The sequence below is a fragment of the Coregonus clupeaformis genome, chromosome 7 (assembly GCF_020615455.1).
Source record: "Coregonus clupeaformis isolate EN_2021a chromosome 7, ASM2061545v1, whole genome shotgun sequence".
NCBI classification, from domain to species: domain Eukaryota; kingdom Metazoa; phylum Chordata; class Actinopteri; order Salmoniformes; family Salmonidae; genus Coregonus; species Coregonus clupeaformis.
The window spans coordinates 3,567,993-3,584,681 of record NC_059198.1 but is presented as its reverse complement, the minus strand read 5'-3'; the positions used below and the strand labels follow the sequence as shown (position 1 = coordinate 3,584,681).

The following is a 16,689-nucleotide window of genomic DNA, read 5'->3' as shown; positions in this document are numbered from 1 at the left end:
TTTCACTTCACCCCACCTCCGCCTCTCACCTCCACCCCCTCTGCTATCTTCACCCTCCTCTTTCACTTCACCCCACCTCCACCCCTCACCTCCACCCCCCTCTGCTATCTTCACCCTCCTCTTTCACTTCACTTCACCCCACCTCCGCCCCTCACCTCCACCCCCCTCTGCTATATTTACCCTCCTCATTCACTTCACTTCACTTCACCCCACCTCCGCCCCTCACCTCCACCCCCTTTCTGCTATCTTCACCCTCCTCCTCTTTCACTTCACCCCCACCTCCGCCCCTCACCTCAACCCCCCTCTGCTATATTTACCCTCCTCATTCACTTTACTTCACTTCACCCCCACCTCCGCCCCCTCACCTCCACCCCCTCTGCTATCTTTACCCTGCTCCTCCTTCACTTCACCCCACCTCCGCCCCTCACCTCCACCCCCCTCTGCTATCTTCACCCTCCTCCTCCTTCACCTCACCCGACCGCTGCCTCTCACCTCCACCTCCCTCCTTGTCTTTCGGCCCCCCACTTCCTCCTCCCCTCCTCCACCTCACCCCTCCTCCTCCCTTCTTATTCCTTATCAGCACTCTTCCATAAGCCCTAGACTTAAGAGCGCTAACAACCCACTGGCTGTTTCCAGTCTCACTCATTCTAACCCAACACCATGGCTCTATCAGAGTCTAAGACTGAGCTCTGGGACCTGGATATCAGTGTGATCCAGCCAGAGGGGAAAGGTCCAGGTCCAGCCACAGATGGAACCAGCGGTATCAAGCCGTTCAGGGGTGCGTTCGAACGTTATGTCCAGCCCTGTCTGGCAGAGCTGCTGGGTTCATCTCTGTTTATCTTTGTGGGGTGTCTGTCTGTGATCGAGAACACGGAGGGCACCGGGAGGCTGCAGCCGGCCCTGGCACATGGCCTGGCCCTGGGCATCGTCATCGCCGTTCTGGGGGAGATCAGGTACGGCTGGGGGACCCCCTGGAGGTTGGTGGTGAGAGGCTGGAAGGTGATAGCCTGGTTCTAGATCTGTTTGTGTTGTATAGCCAAGTTCTCTGGCAGTGACATGGTATAGGTTTTGGGACTAGGCTGGGAAGTTGATGCTCAGGAGTTCAAACGTTAGCAGAGTAAGAGAAGAGTCTGTACCTTTCAACATGCAGTATGTTGGTGTGTAAGAATAATTTTTTTTGCAAAAACTAAGAATTGTAATGGATCTGTTGATCAGCATTGACTAGAGGTTTTATGATTGTGCTTTCAAAGTAGCCTACAAGAGATCATTAAAATGCACAACAGAATGTTATTATCACACTTGCATCATTTTGATGAGGCAATTTACATTAGCATTTTTTCTTACTTAGGTATTATGGTTTAATTGTTGCTACATGCCTCTATATTTAAAATTGTTTGTCTTGTTTTCTAAATGATGTGCCTCATCTAAAATAAAAACTATTGGGAACTATTTCAAATAAAATAACTTAATTAAAATGTATTACGGTAATTCATTTATTCAATGTCTCTCTCTGCAGTGGGGGGCACTTCAACCCAGCAGTGTCTGTGTCTGTGTTTCTGATCGGGGGTCTCAACATCATACTGCTGGTCCCCTACATACTGGCTCAGATGTGTGGAGGGATGATAGGGGCGGGACTAGCCAAGGTGGGTACCCCTCTGTAGCCTACTAAAATGTGAGTTGCACTGTTTCTACTAGTACTAACTTGGTATTTAATAGGATTTGAATTAAAATGTTTTTCTTTCTTATTATTGAAATTGAAACTTAAATGTATACATATACATTTATTTCACTTTAATATGAAATTATTTGGTAACGATGTGTACTTTCTAGTACTAACGTCCAATAATTCAATATACAGTATTTGGTAACTACCTGGTAGGCCTACTGTCATAAAGACTATGTAAACATAAGGAAAATATTATCTAGATATTTCACACTTTCAGCAGTTTGATCATCCCATAATACACAACACTTCTACATTCCACACTTATCCTAACAGTATGATCATCCTCATCCTGTCAACACTTCAGATATGGATCATGACAATAATCGCTTTCTACACCTACACTGCTCTTCTCCTGTCTGCTATCAGGACAGTAAAATGATAAAGCAATTGAAGTCCATGAGGGTTGAGTGACCAGGCAGTCACCCACTCTACTCTATTGGCAGTCATTTACATGTACATTATCTGTAGAGCTGAACAAGGTGAGTTGAGTCTGTGTTTCACCACCTTGTAAAGTCAAGAGCTTGTTGGTCATTACCCAGCTAGCACATTAGGTTCCTTGGAAGTTGTGGGAGCATACATTTTTTGTTTCCCATTGGTTCTGGGAATGAAGCCATATGTTTCCTTACCGGTAAAATTTAACGTTTTTTAAACGTTCTGAGAACAGAAGTGAAAATGTTGCCTGTTCTGGGAATGTTCATTTTTAGGTTGCAGGGAGGTTCTCAGAATGTTTTATTATGGTTCCCTGAAAGTTTTCCTGGGAAGGTTTATTAATGAAATGATAGGTTATTTGAAAGTAATTAAATAACATTCTGAGAACATGTTTCAATAAGACTTTTAATAACACTGCTAGCTTAGCTGTTTTGAACTCCAAGCACAGAAAGGACACATGGAAAGTCATTTGCGTAGGCATTAATCATGCAAACACATTTATGTTTTATTGTGGCACAGTGTAAATGAGATTCAAACGTACGATCTTCTGTTACTCTATCAATGGAATTAGTCCACTGCGCCACCAGGATGGAGCTAGCATACAAAGCTGTTCATTTCAGTTTATTCAAACATACCCCATTTCAAAGGAAACAAACACTCATTAAGATCATGTCTGGCCAATTAGTGGGTGCGGCCAACACACCTGAACACTCTTAACAAGATAGATGATAGAGAGAGTTTTGTTGATGATGAGAACGGAATGTATACTTTTAAATAACATTCTTAGAATGTTCTCTGAACATTACTAAAGTTTTATTTTGGTTTTTATGAAAAATGTCTTAACACTCTCGGAACAATTTGAGAACATGGCTTTAAATAGAACCATGGAGGAAACCTGTAAGAAACATTATGCAGAAGGACTGAAATTCCCCCAAAATAGCATTGTTTCTTAACGTTCTCTGAACTATTTGAGAACATTCCTAATGTCAAACCAGTTGGAGAACGTTCCTATAACATTACCAACATTTTAATTAAATGTAACCATGTTTGAACTTTAAGGAAACGTTTTGTTAAAGTAATGAAATACCAAGAAATGTAAAGTTCCTTAAATGTGCTGAGAATGTTCCAAAGCCAAGCAACCATCCTGCACCATTCCCAGAAAGTTGTGGGAAGGTTGTATGCAAAATAACCATAGGACAACCACGCTCTCACCAAGCTCTAATAAACCTATGGTTCTCAGAACGTTATGTGCTAGCTGGATATGCATCACCTGACCAACACATGATAGTATCTCATTGAGAGTGGAAGAAATGGACTGCGAGATGTCTAGAAAATAACACAGATATACACTTTACCTATCTATTGCTGTGTTGTGTCTCAATATATATATATATATATATATATATATATATAAATAAAAAATTATCATACTTGAAAAAGACAAACTCTGAACAGAGGTAGAATATGAGCAGTGGAAAGTAGCAGTCAATAAGCAAATGTTAAATAATGTTCTTCTGTATCTGGATCTGTACTTTTCTCCCTACAGGTCCTATATTAATATCAGTAATATCTCCTTCTCCAGGTGATTTCCCCAGCCATGAACTATGCCAAAGTTTCAGGGGCAGCGTTCAACACAGTGCAGGCAGACACCCAGATAGTGCCGGCCACGGTGGCAGAGGTGATCATGACTCTGTTCCTGACGATGGTGGTGTGTATGGGGGCCGTGAATGGACGCACCCGCAGCCTGCTGGCCCCTCTCTGCATCGGGCTGACCGTGACCGCAGACATCCTGGCTGGGTGAGGACCCATGGGATAGAAGGTGTGGGGTGAGGTGGGTGGGGTGGTCGTGCAGTGGAGTGGATTGATGTAAGGTGTGCGGGTAAGGGATATGATGGGAGGAGGGATGGAAAGGTTTGAGAAATTAGCCTGGAGAAATACTGTACTGTACATTCTGCAGAACAACTTTTCAGGAACAAACATACAGACGTTTGATGTAATGGCCTACCTTTGTACAGTATAGTTAACTTCTACTGAGATAAATTTACATTTACATTTACGTCATTTAGCAGACGCTCTTATCCATAGCGACTTACAAATTGGTGCATTGGGGGGCGGGGGGGGGGGGGGGAGAAGGATTACTTTATCCTATCCCAGGTATTCCTTAAAGAGGTGGGGTTTCAAGTGTCTCCGGAAGGTGGTGAGTGACTCCGCTGTCCTGGCGTCGTGAGGGAGCTTGTTCCACCATTGGGGTGCCAGAGCAGCGAACAGTTTTGACTGGGCTGAGCGGGAACTGTGCTTCCGCAGAGGTAGGGGGCCAGCAGGCCAGAGGTGGATGAACGCAATGCCCTCGTTTGGGTGTAGGGACTGATCAGAGCCTGAAGGTACGGAGGTGCCGTTCCCCTCACAGCTCCGTAGGCAAGCACCATGGTCTTGTAGCAGATGCGAGCTTCAACTGGAAGCCAGTGGAGTGTGCGGAGGAGCGGGGTGACGTGAGAGAACTTGGGAAGGTTGAACACCAGACGGGCTGCGGCATTCTGGATGAGTTGTAGGGGTTTAATGGCACAGGCAGGGAGCCCAGCCAACAGCGAGTTGCAGTAATCCAGACGGGAGATGACAAGTGCCTGGATTAGGACCTGTGCCGCTTCCTGTGTAAGGCAGGGTCGTACTCTCCGAATGTTGTAGAGCATGAACCTACAGGATCAGGTCACCGCCTTGATGTTAGCGGAGAACGACAGGGTGTTGTCCAGGGTCACGCCAAGGCTCTTCGCACTCTGGGAGGAGGACACAACGGAGTTGTCAACCGTGACGGCAAGATCATGGAACGGGCAGTCCTTCCCCGGGAGGAAGAGCAGCTCCGTCTTGCCGAGGTGAGCTTGAGGTGGTGATCCGTCATCCACACTGATATGTCTGCCAGACATGCAGAGATGCGATTCGCCACCTGGTTATCAGAAGGGGGAAAGGAGAAGATTAGTTGTGTGTCGTCTGCGTAGCAATGATAGGAGAGGCCATGTGAGGATATGACAGAGCCAAGTGACTTGGTGTATAGCGAGAATAGGAGAGGGCCTAGAACTGAGCCCTGGGGGACACCAGTGGTGAGAGCATGTGGTGCGGAGACAGATTCTCACCACGCCACTTGGTAGGAGCGACCGGTCAGGTAGGACGCAATCCAAGAGTGAGCCGCGCCGGAGATGCCCAGCTCGGAGAGGGTGGAGAGGAGGATCTGATGGTTCACAGTATCAAAGGCAGCAGACAGGTCTAGAAGGACAAGAGCAGAGGAGAGAGTTAGCTTTAGCAGTGCGGAGAGCCTCTGTGACACAGAGAAGAGCAGTCTCAGTTGAATGACCAGTCTTGAAACCTGACTGGTTTGGATCAAGAAGGTCATTCTGAGAGAGATAGCAAGAGAGTTGGCTAAAGACGGCACGCTCAAGAGTTTTGGAGAGAAAAGAAAGAAGGGAAACTGGTCTGTAGTTGTTGACATCAGAGGGATCGAGTGTTGATTTTTTGAGAAGGGGTGCAACTCTCGCTCTCTTGAAGACGGAAGGGACATAGCCAGCGGTCAAGGATGAGTTGATGAGCGAGGTGAGGTAAGGGAGAAGGTCACCGGAGATGGTCTGGAGAAGAGAGGAGGGGATAGGGTCAAGCGAGCAGGTTGTTGGGCGGCCGGCCGTCACAAGTCGCAAGATTTTATCTGGAGAGAGAGGGGAGAAAGAAGTCAAAGCATAGGGTAGGGCAGTGTGAGCAGGACCAGCAGTGTCATTTGACTTAACAAACGAGGATCGGATGTCGTCAATCTTCTTTTCAAAATGGTTGACGAAGTCATCCACAGAGAGGGAGGAGGGGGGGAGGGGGAGGAGGATTCAGCAGGGAGGAGAAGGTGGCAAAGAGCTTCCTAGGGTTAGAGGCAGATGCTTGGAATTTAGAGTGGTAGAAAGTGGCTTTAGCAGCAGAAACAGATGAAGAAAATGTAGAGAGGAGGGAGTGAAAAGATGCCAGGACCGCAGGGAGTCTAGTTTTCCTCCATTTCCGCTCGGCTGCCCGGAGCCCTGTTCTGTGAGCTCGCAATGAGTCATCAAGCCACGGAGCAGGAGGGGAGGACTGAGCCGGCCGGGAGGATAGGGGACATAGAGAGTCAAAGGATGCAGAAAGGGAGGAGAGGAGGGTTGAGGAGGCAGAATCAGGAGATCGGAGTGGGAAGGATTTAGCAGAGGGAAGAGATGATAGGATGGAAGAGGAGAGAGTAGCGGGAGAGAGAGAGCGAAGTTTGCGACGGCACATTACCATCTGAGTAGGGGCAGAGTGAGTAGTGTTGGAGGAGAGCGAGAGAGAAAAGGATACAAAGTAGTGGTCGGCGACTTGGAGGGGAGTTGCAGTGAGATTAGTAGAAGAACAGCATCTAGTAAAGATGAGGTCAAGCGTATTGCCTGCCTTGTGAGTAGGGGGGGGGGCGGTGAGAGGGTGAGGTCAAAAGAGGAAAGGAGTGGAAAGAAGGAGGCAGAGAGAAATGAATCAAAGGCAGACATAGGGAGGTTAAAGTCACCCAGAACTGTGAGGGGTGAGCCATCCTCAGGAAAGGAACTTATCAAGGCGTCAAGCTCATTGATGAACTCTCCAAGGGAACCTGGAGGGCGATAAATGACAAGGATGTTAAGCTTGAATGGGCTAGTGACTGTGACAACATGGAATTCAAATGAGGAGATAGACAGATGGGTCAGGGGAAAAATAAAGAATGTCCACTTGGGAGAGATGAGGATTCCTGTGCCACCACCCCGCTGACCAGATGCTCTCGGGGTATGCGAGAGAACACATGGTCAGACGAGGAGAGAGCAGTAGGAGTAGCAGTGTTTTCAGTGGTAATCCATGTTTCCGTCAGCGCCAAGAAGTCGAGGGACTGGAGGGTAGCATAGGCTGAGATGAACTCTGCCTTGTTGGCAGCAGAACGGCAGTTCCAGAGGCTGCCTGAGACTTGGAACTCCACGTGGGTGGTGCGTGCAGGGACCACCAGGTTAGAGAGGCAGCAGCCACGCGGTGTGAGGCGTTTGTATAGCCTGTACGGAGAGGAGAGAACAGGGATAGACAGAGGCATAGTTGACAGGCTACAGAAAATGGCTACAATAATGCAAAGGAGATCGGAATGAAATGAACTAAACATCTGGGAAAGGAGAGAGCGGGGCCTCCCTCACTTACGTTTCACTGAATCACCCAAATATAACTCTCCCAACTTCCACCTCAGAAACTATAATTGTTGTTAACTACAGCGGTTCAATGTTTTCTAGGAATAGACTAACTTAGTTTATTCAGCTAGCTAACTTGGTACAGTATTCTTCCGTGAAAATCGTACAGGGCACCTAGTCATATGACGCCACAGCCAACTAGCATGCCGGACTCCAACAACACGGTTTAGCACCAATACTCGGCCACAACAAACCACCAGTGTGTCAACACACCAAGCAGATCATTTGTGTCCGTGTCTAACGTTGTGGGTTAGTCCCGACAGCTTGAGCGAGTCCGTCGTCAACTTATTCAGCCAGTTAGTTAGCTAGAATAGTTGTATACTACCAATAAAACACACAGTACACTACAATACACCCCCAACTGTGTACCGTAAGTCACCACATGCTCTATCATTCATTCAGTACACCACAATACACCCCCTACTGTGTACCGTAAGTCACCACACACTCTATCATTCATTCATGGAACACTTTTATATCACGTCCTCTACAGGGGAGCGGTGTCTGGGGCATGTATGAACCCAGCTCGTGCCTTTGGACCAGCCGTGGTGGCCAACTACTGGAGCTACCACTGGATCTACTGGGTGGGACCCATGTCTGGAGCCCTGCTAACCGCCAGCTTCATACGGTACTGTACAGCTCTGGTCTTCTGGGGCCTGGATACCTGGCTGTTTACATCATTGTCCTGTTTGGTTTTAAACAGAAACAGACTGGATCCCAGGCTACTATTGAAACACTTTGTTGGGGAAATCAGCCTTAATCTTTGTTCTTGAAATGACCATTAATAGAAAAATAATTATCCAACTGGAGCTCCATAGATTAGAATGGAATATATTTACTATTGAATGGAAGTTTCCTACACAAGGTGCAAGTGTGGGGATTAGAAGCCTTGTCTGACATAAATTCTTGCAAATCCGTAAGAGAATCCACCACCACCATACCGGGATATGTTGTCTTGTGCGATAAAGCACTGTATCGTAACATGGCTGTTAGACAGGGCTGTTTGTCCTCAACTTGATGAACATTAAGTTGAATAAAGGTTAAATAAATAAAAAATAGAAACTAACTGTCCCTCTAAAATCAATGGCTAAAGATGTGATGGAAAGTTACTCTTACATTGGGTGCTTATATACAATACTTCAGTCTAGAGTCGTTAACCTAGTTTTAACAATGTGTGGATTTGACACCTTTTTATCTTGATATTACTTGTTAAAGTATTGTGTTGTCTAAGACATATTTTTAGGAATTATTTACATTTATGGTAAAAAAATTAATATTAAAAAAACAATGTGTGGAACCAACAATGTGTCGAGTGATGTTACATTCAACAATTCTGTATTATTTTGATGTTTTTTTTTTTTCTATTTTCAGATTACTGCTTGGGGATGAGAAAACCCGAGTTCTCTTGAGGTGATACAGATGTAGGTTTCTAGTTCAAGTCCATTCAAACGTCAATTTCCAAAATCCACATAAATTCGAACAGTATTTTTGTATTGCTATTTCCATGTGTCTTAGTTTAAAATAATTGTACCAATTCAACTTTATTGTATACCGGTATGATGATCATCTATTGTCCATAAATGTAATGTATTTTATTCAATTCCATTTGTATAAATTAATTTCTGTACATTAAATATTGCATTGCATATTTATTTCTATGAATGATGCCTTTTGACATAGTAAAAGTGACTTCTGGCCAATATTCTGTGTTTTATATTGCCACCTTTTGGTGATGTGCTGAACTACAGCCTTGCATTGGTCTGACTCTCACTTGTTCTGCGATACAACCTTCCATATGCATCATGCCTTTTCACTGATTATCTGCACACAGACATCCAGATACTAGCCACATTAGATAACATTGAATTTGACACTGTAATTGCTATTTTGACTGAAAGTCTAGCAGCATCTGTCATGATATGAGTGTCTCAGCCATAGAAATATAATTACTAGAAAGGACATAGCCCATCAGACTACCGGTCCTCCCATTATGGCCTCGTTGACTTAAATGGGGACCACTCTTCTAGTAATGATATTTCTATGGCAGACACTCATTTGAGACAGTAGTATGTGAACATTCAAAAATGTTGCAGTGAAGATTCAAGAAATGAAGTATAAACGTGTACAACACAGCAGAGGCGTCGACGTCATGTCCATTTATTGATTTGTACTTTGGAAATATAGAAGATACTGTTTCTTTCATGCGCAATTAATACAAATTAATTATTCAATTAATTCATTAATTCCATTAGTGCCCCCTCAAGAATAAGTACATACATGATGACTGTAAGCGCAGTAACAGTCTGATTTTGCCACATTCTACACATTTACAATGTCAATTTAGCACCTGTTATTTGCTGATGGGTGGGTCTACCATTTAGGACAAATAAGATATTATGCTAAAGTGTAAAAAGCCTATTTCATTGGATTGTCTTTCACTCCCTTCAGAGAATAACAGCAGCAGACTTTGCACAGGTGCAGACCCTTGGTAAAACTGTCTAGTTTTAATGCTTAATCTTATCTAGTGGGGACTGGCTAACATCAATGATCTATGTATGATTAATACAAGCAGGTTAACCAAGATTAAACTTTTTGCTTGGCCTGGAAATCTAGAACGTTCTGTCTAGTAGTAGGCTGCTGTATTAACAAAGTAACAAAATTGGTTCTTTATTTAAATTGTTAAAACATGTCATAATGATATTGACATATGCTCTATGCTGAAAATATTGTTTTCAAATCAGTGCCAACAAAGCATCTGTCTGCTTGACGATTACTGGGGCATGACAACCAGACAACGAGTTTACTATTTATACTGTAAACTCGTTGTCTGTTGTACTGTGTTCACCAGAGTAAACTGCCTTGGATTAATCATAAAATGGATATCAGTGTCAAAGAGTCCATCATTGGTCAATGGAGCAATTCAATTTTATGCTCTCTCTCTCTCTCTCTCTCTCTCTCTCTCTCTCTCTCTCTCTCTCTCTCTCTCTCTCTCTCTCTCTCTCTCTCTCTCTCTCTCTCTCTCTCTCTCTCTCTCTCTCTCTCTCTCTCTCTCTCTCTCTCTCTCTCTCTCTCTATATATATATATCTTTATCTCGCCCTTTCGTTCTTTGAACTTACCAAAGTTCAAGTGATTTGCAACGCAAAAAGGTAGATATTTTGACACACACCTGCGGACATTATCGCCAGTGCTGCACTGTAACTCTAGATACAAAGACTCCTCTCTCTCATCTATTCCCTCTCCAAACTCCTCCATTTGCTCTCTCTCTCTCTCTCTCTCTCTCTCTCTCTCTCTCCTCTATTCTCTCTCTCTCTCTCCTCTATTTTCTCTCTATCTCTCCAAACTCCTCTCCACTATGACAAAAGAGACGATGGAACTGGGTGACGTTGGGACATCCCTGATGGCATCAGACTCTAAGAAAGCACCGGTCAAGCCTCCCAACAAGTTTGAGCGCCTGGTCCAGCCGTGTCTGGCTGAGCTGGTGGGGACCATGTTCTTTGTGTTCATCGGCTGTGTGTCGGTCATAGAGAATGTGGAGGCAGCAGGGAGGCTGCAGCCAGCTCTTGCCCATGGTCTGGCTGTGGCGGTCATGGTGGCTTGCATGGCAGAGATCAGGTGAGGAGATGGGTCTGTGTGTTTATATACAGTGTATTGACACACTGTCTCACTGTACTGTAAGCTGTTTTGGATAAAAGTGTCTGCAAAGTGTCACATATTACATTACAGTGTTGTACTTTGGTCTCCTTTTGAGATGAACGTTAATAATTTGTTTTCAATAGAGCATTTATATTTCTCTAGTATTTTGTGTGCTATATATGAGTGTAATGAATGTATTTGAGTGCAATGCATGCTCGTTATTCCATCATATTGGCAATGTTCTATATTGTTTCAATATTCGGGTCAAAATACTGAAAACATACACGGTGTGGAAAACCCATAAGTCCCATATTATTTTTTGTGGTGATTATGTGTTTTGTTCGTCGTGTGCAGAGTTAAAAAACAAGGTTGTAAAACCATTCTCATTCCAGCGAGTGCCATTCAACTCATAAACAGTGGGCATTATGGTGTAATGTGTTACGATTTCACAGATGCACCTGACACATATCCCAAGTTTATAAAGAAACTGTGACTCCATTCATATTGTTATTCCTAATAATTGAGTGAACATATTAACGATGTCTAATCAATATCTAAAGCCAATCTCCTTGAACTGATACAAAGGTGAAAGTCTGAAGTTGTGGGTGTGTAATGTAAAACTGTGTAAAACCCAACCCTCCTGGGCTATCTGACCTTTCTTCTGCTATTTCTCTCTGACCTCCACAGCGGCTCCCATTTTAACCCCCCGTTTACCATGGCGATCTACCTGTGTGGAGGCATGAAGCTGAATATGGTGGTGCCCTACCTCATCAGTCAGCTCATAGGGGGTGTGCTAGGTGCTTCTATGTCAAAGGTTGGGGTTAAACTTGATATTAGTGGTCATTCATTGCATATCTAGGCCTAACAGTATCTGTGGAGGTGTCACGACTTCCGCCGAGGCTGCCTCCCCTCCATGTTCGGGCAGGTTTCGGCGTTCGTCGTCACCGGCTTACTAGCTACTGCCGATCCCGTTCTCATCACTCCACTTGTCATGTCTTGTCAAACACACACACCTGGTTCTCATTCCCCTAATTAGTATGTGTATAAGTGTTCCCCTTGTCTTTGTGAGTGATTGTTTCATTGTGAGAGCGAGTAGCTCGGTTGAGCTACTCTTCCATTTGTTATTGCCAAGGTGGAATATTTCCCTTGTGATAGTTTCGTTTTGACGCTGGGTGCGTTTTATTTATGTAAACGGAATAAACTCTGGACTTTGGTGATTTACCTCCTGCGCCTGACTCCTTCATTCACACCTCGTCACAGGAGGTATAATTTTGTCTTGCACCTTGAAATAATTTGAAATGCAGAAAAAAAAATCAGTTGGATTGAATAAAATCAAAACTGATGCAAAAAATATATATATATTCACAGCTACAGTGATTAGATATGCAGACAACAGACATGACCCCAGTTTAGCTCATCAGACAATGAATTGGGTTTTTGTAGTAGTATAATGACACCACTGCCAGTAAATGAACCTGAATCCATTGTTCCTCAGCTGATGACCACAACAGAGAACTACTCCAAGGCCCAGGGGGCAGCGTTTGCCCTGCTGCAGTCACAAGATCAGCTGTGGGGGGCTCTGTTTGGGGAGATGGCCATGACCTGCCTGGTCACCATGGTGGTGCTGCTGGGGGCGGTCAACGCCAAGAGTAGCAGCCCCATGGTGCCCTTCATGGTGGGCTGCACTGTCATCATCAACATCCTGGCTGGGTGAGTTACTGAAAGGGCCAAGAGTGGAGTTTTTCCATTGTAAGATGGAAATGTCTTTATTGTAACTAAGCACAGTTTTTCCTTGCTACATGACCTGGTCAGGTCTTGCTATAGGGTTACTAGGGCCTGGAGGTTTTCCTGGGCCTGGTACAAGTAATTCCTAAAAAACAGTTTGTTCTCTTAATAATCAACCTGGATAGATAATGTTTGGAAAAAGTTGATTTGAAGGTTTGATTATTAACTATTTATAAACCACTATTATATAATTTGTTACCTATTATATAGAGTTTGTTATAAATAATTTACATGGACTTAACTTCCATTATCATACACTGTTTATAAATACATAAACAAATGATATACTGATTTATAAAATGTTAACTAATGATGAACAAAAAAATAATGAATGATAAACATTCCAGTAAAATCTACTCTACTAGACATTATTCTAACAAATACCCCCCATAAATACACAGCCAGTGGGGTTTTTTCAAATGATATCAGTGACCACTGCTCTATTGCTTGTATTAGAGATACCAGGCTGAAACACTCTGATCCCTGTATAGTCTCTAAGATAAATTATAAACATTTCTCACAGCAAGCTTTTATCCTTGACTTATATCACTCTGAGCTTTTATCCACTTGCTGCTTTCTGGACCCGGTTTTAGCCCTTGCATTTTTCTCTTCATTGTTACCTCTATGTCTGATAAACATGCCCCGCTTAAGAATCACAGAGTAAGAAACCGAACCAGTTCTTGGTTCTCTCCTGAATTGTCAGGTCTTCTTCTGCAAAATAATCGGGCCTGGGCCTTGGCGAGGAAAACAGGTACTCCAGCTGATTGGCTGTTTTTTAGGCAATTGAGAAATAAATGTACTGCAGCTGTCAAAAAGGCAAAATCAAGTTACTTCCTTAATGCTATGACAGATTCTGCAGGAGATCTCCAAACTCCACTATGGCCAAGACCAAAGAGCTGTCAAAGGACACCAGAAACAAAATTGTAGACCTGCACCAGGCTGGGAAGACTGAATCTGCAATAGGTAAGCAGCTTGGTTTGAAGAAATCAACTGTGGGAGCAATTATTAGGAAATGGAAGACATACAAGACCACTAATCTCCCTCGATCTGGGGCTCCACGCAAGATCTCACCCCGTGGGGTCAAAATGATCACAAGAACGGTGAGCAAAAATCCCAGAATCACACAGGGGGACCTAGTGAATGACCTGCAGAGAGCTGGGACCAAAGTAACAAAGCCTACCATCAGTAACACACTACGCCGCCAGGGATTCAAATCCTGCAGTGCCAGACGTGTCCCCCTGCTTAAGCCAGTACATGTCCAGGCCCGTCTGAAGTTTGCTAGAGTGCATTTGGATGATCCAGAAGAGGATTGGGAGAATGTCAGATGAAACCAAAATATAACTTTTTGGTAAAAACTCAACTCGTCGTGTTTGGAGGACAAAGAATGCTGAGTTGCATCCAAAGAACACCATACCTACTGTGAAGCATGGGGTGGAAACATCATGCTTTGGGGCTGTTTTTCTGCAAAGGGACCAGGACGACTGATCCGTGTAAAGGAAAGAATGAATGGGGCCATGTATCGTGAGATTTTGAGTGAAAACCTCCTTCAGCAAGGGCATTGAAGATGAAACGTGGCTGGGTCTTTCAGCATGACAATGATCCCAAACACACCGCCCGGGCAACGAAGGAGTGGCTTCGTAAGAAGCATTTCAAGGTCCTGGAGTGGCATAGCCAGTCTCCAGATCTCAACCCCATAGAAAATCTTTGGGAGTTGAAAGTCTGTGTTGCCCAGCGACAGCCCCAAAACATCACTGCTCTAGAGGAGATCTGCATGGAGGAATGGGCCAAAATACCAGCAACAATGTGTGAAAACCTTGTGAAGACTTACAGAAAACGTTTGACCTGTATCATTGCCAACAAAGGGTATATAACAAAGTATTGAGAAACTTTTGTTATTGACCAAATACTTATTTTCCACCATAATTTGCAAATAAATTCATTAAAAATCCTACAATGTGATTTTCTGGATTTTTCTTTTTCATTTTGTCTGTCATAGTTGACGTGTACCTATGATGAAAATTACAAGTGGGAGAACTAAGTGGGAGAACTTGCACAATTGGTGGCTGACTAAATACTTTTTTTCACCACTGTAAATACTTAGGGGTATGGTTAGATGATAGGCTCAAATTCAAGAAAAAAAAAAAAGCTCAAATTCAAGATAGGGTTCCTTTACAGAAACAGGGCTTGTCTGTCCTCCGTAAATAGAAAACAAATTGTGCAGGCTACTTTTATGTCCGATTTAGATTATGGTGATATTATCTATATGCATGCATCGGCAAACACATTAAAACCACTGGATGCTATTTACCTTTGTGCACTCAGGTTTATCACGGGTGATAGTTACAAAACTCATCACTGTATCCTATATCAACATGTGGGTTGGGCCACTATCTGTGAGGCGAGAGCAACATGCTCTCTTGTTTATTTATAAAGCACTTCTTTTAAAACTACCTCCATATATATCATCATTAATTTCCACTAGATATACTAATTTTAAAACCAGATCACAGATGTGGATTACATTAGAGACTCCTGTGGTCTCCACAGAGTTGGGTAGGACTGCCTTCAGTTCCTTTGCACCTTATTTATGGAACAAACTGCAGATCCAACTTAAGTTAGACTCTCTGGTGTCCCTTGCCCATTTAATTTTTTTTATGGAGGATCAATATGATGTTGTTGGTGATTGTTTCTGTTGAATTGTGTTTTTGTTTTGTATGTTTGAAATGTTCTTGTCTGTATGTCTAAAACTGTACATGTCAACATGTTTACACAGGGCACAGCCGTAAAAGAGATCCAGGTCTCAGTCTGTTTTTCCCTGTTAAAATAAAGATTTAAAAAAATAAAAATAAAATGTTTACATCCACAACTGTAGATATGGAACAGCCACTGCTAAAATGTGCCTTCTTGTGACATACAGATTAGATCATCATTTTAGATATGTAGTTCAGATAACAAGTTCATTACATTGCTATTATGGCCTTCTGGGCATTTCTAAGTAATGTATTTACTGTTCCCACACTACACCATGAGATTATAACAAAACATGAAATACTTGTTATCTCAACCTTTAGTTTCATAGGATCATGGGTAGAGATACAGCACATGGTTGTTTTGATGGACATGATTCTGCTGCATACCTGGAGATAATAACGCTTTCTACTATCATGGTTCTAATACTCTTTGCTGTTATTATTTCTTCAGTGGAGATGTGTCTGGAACCTGTCTGAACCCGGCCAGAGCCCTGGGTCCTGCTATAGTGGCCAACTACTGGACCTACCACTGGGTTTACTGGGTAGGACCTATTACTGGTGGACTGGTGGCTGCTGCACTGGTCAGGTGAGGATAGGCTACACAGAGATCCTACTAAATTACTTCTAAGATGTCATTCTATGAGGCTACGTCCCAGACAGAATAGTCTGGTTCAGCAGCTATACTGTAAGAATGCGTATGAGACTGTGCAGGATGATGCATGGAGAAACTGAAGTATGTGCCCACCATTTCACTTCACTGTGTTTTCTCATGTGCCTCAATGTGTAGTCTTATTATTACTGATGTGAAAGCGAGCATACTGAATTATGATCTATAATAATAATACATCATCTTTATAACCTCTTATGTTATCTGTTTATTTTTCAGACTACTGCTTGGAGACAGGAAGACACGTATTCTCATGAAGTAATACCATATGTCGAGTTGATAGGTCTGAGATTACCACTGTTGTTACATATATTATCACCATTATTGCTATATTATCACCATTATTGTTATATTATCACCATTGTTGTTGCATATATTATCACCATAATTATCCTAATTAAAATCATTCAATTCAAAACTAATACAATTTCCCAGTATATTTTGGGGAAACTATTTTCCTGTGACTG

The 16,689-nt window shown here is 43.3% G+C and overlaps 2 protein-coding genes across 2 annotated transcripts; both read left to right on the top strand.

The window, feature by feature from the left end:
• The first annotated feature begins 660 nt into the window (after nt 1–660).
• On the top strand, nt 661–8,839 carry LOC121570739 (aquaporin-8-like). The gene is made up of 5 exons (XM_041882196.1): nt 661–953; nt 1,517–1,643; nt 3,738–3,952; nt 7,880–8,014; nt 8,758–8,839. The coding sequence occupies exons 1-5, from the start codon at nt 661–663 to the stop codon at nt 8,798–8,800; spliced, it is 813 nt and encodes a 270-aa protein (XP_041738130.1). The 3' UTR covers nt 8,801–8,839.
• Nucleotides 8,840–10,529: 1,690 nt separating this feature from the next.
• LOC121570360 (aquaporin-8) lies at nt 10,530–16,689 on the top strand. The gene is made up of 5 exons (XM_041881817.2): nt 10,530–10,999; nt 11,708–11,834; nt 12,516–12,730; nt 16,007–16,141; nt 16,442–16,689. The coding sequence occupies exons 1-5, from the start codon at nt 10,740–10,742 to the stop codon at nt 16,482–16,484; spliced, it is 780 nt and encodes a 259-aa protein (XP_041737751.1). The 5' UTR covers nt 10,530–10,739; the 3' UTR covers nt 16,485–16,689.

Excerpts from the sequence above, each read along its gene's own strand:
- LOC121570739 (XM_041882196.1), top strand. The coding sequence starts at position 661 with ATGGCTCTATCAGAGTCTAAGACTGAGCTCTGGGACCTGGATATCAGT. Across the intron at positions 954-1,516 it reads GCCGTTCTGGGGGAGATCAG|TGGGGGGCACTTCAACCCAG; the intron begins GTACGGCTGGGG and ends CTCTCTCTGCAG. Across the intron at positions 8,015-8,757 it reads CTAACCGCCAGCTTCATACG|ATTACTGCTTGGGGATGAGA; the intron begins GTACTGTACAGC and ends TTCTATTTTCAG.
- LOC121570360 (XM_041881817.2), top strand. The coding sequence starts at position 10,740 with ATGACAAAAGAGACGATGGAACTGGGTGACGTTGGGACATCCCTGATG. Across the intron at positions 11,835-12,515 it reads TAGGTGCTTCTATGTCAAAG|CTGATGACCACAACAGAGAA; the intron begins GTTGGGGTTAAA and ends ATTGTTCCTCAG. Across the intron at positions 16,142-16,441 it reads GTGGCTGCTGCACTGGTCAG|ACTACTGCTTGGAGACAGGA; the intron begins GTGAGGATAGGC and ends TTTATTTTTCAG.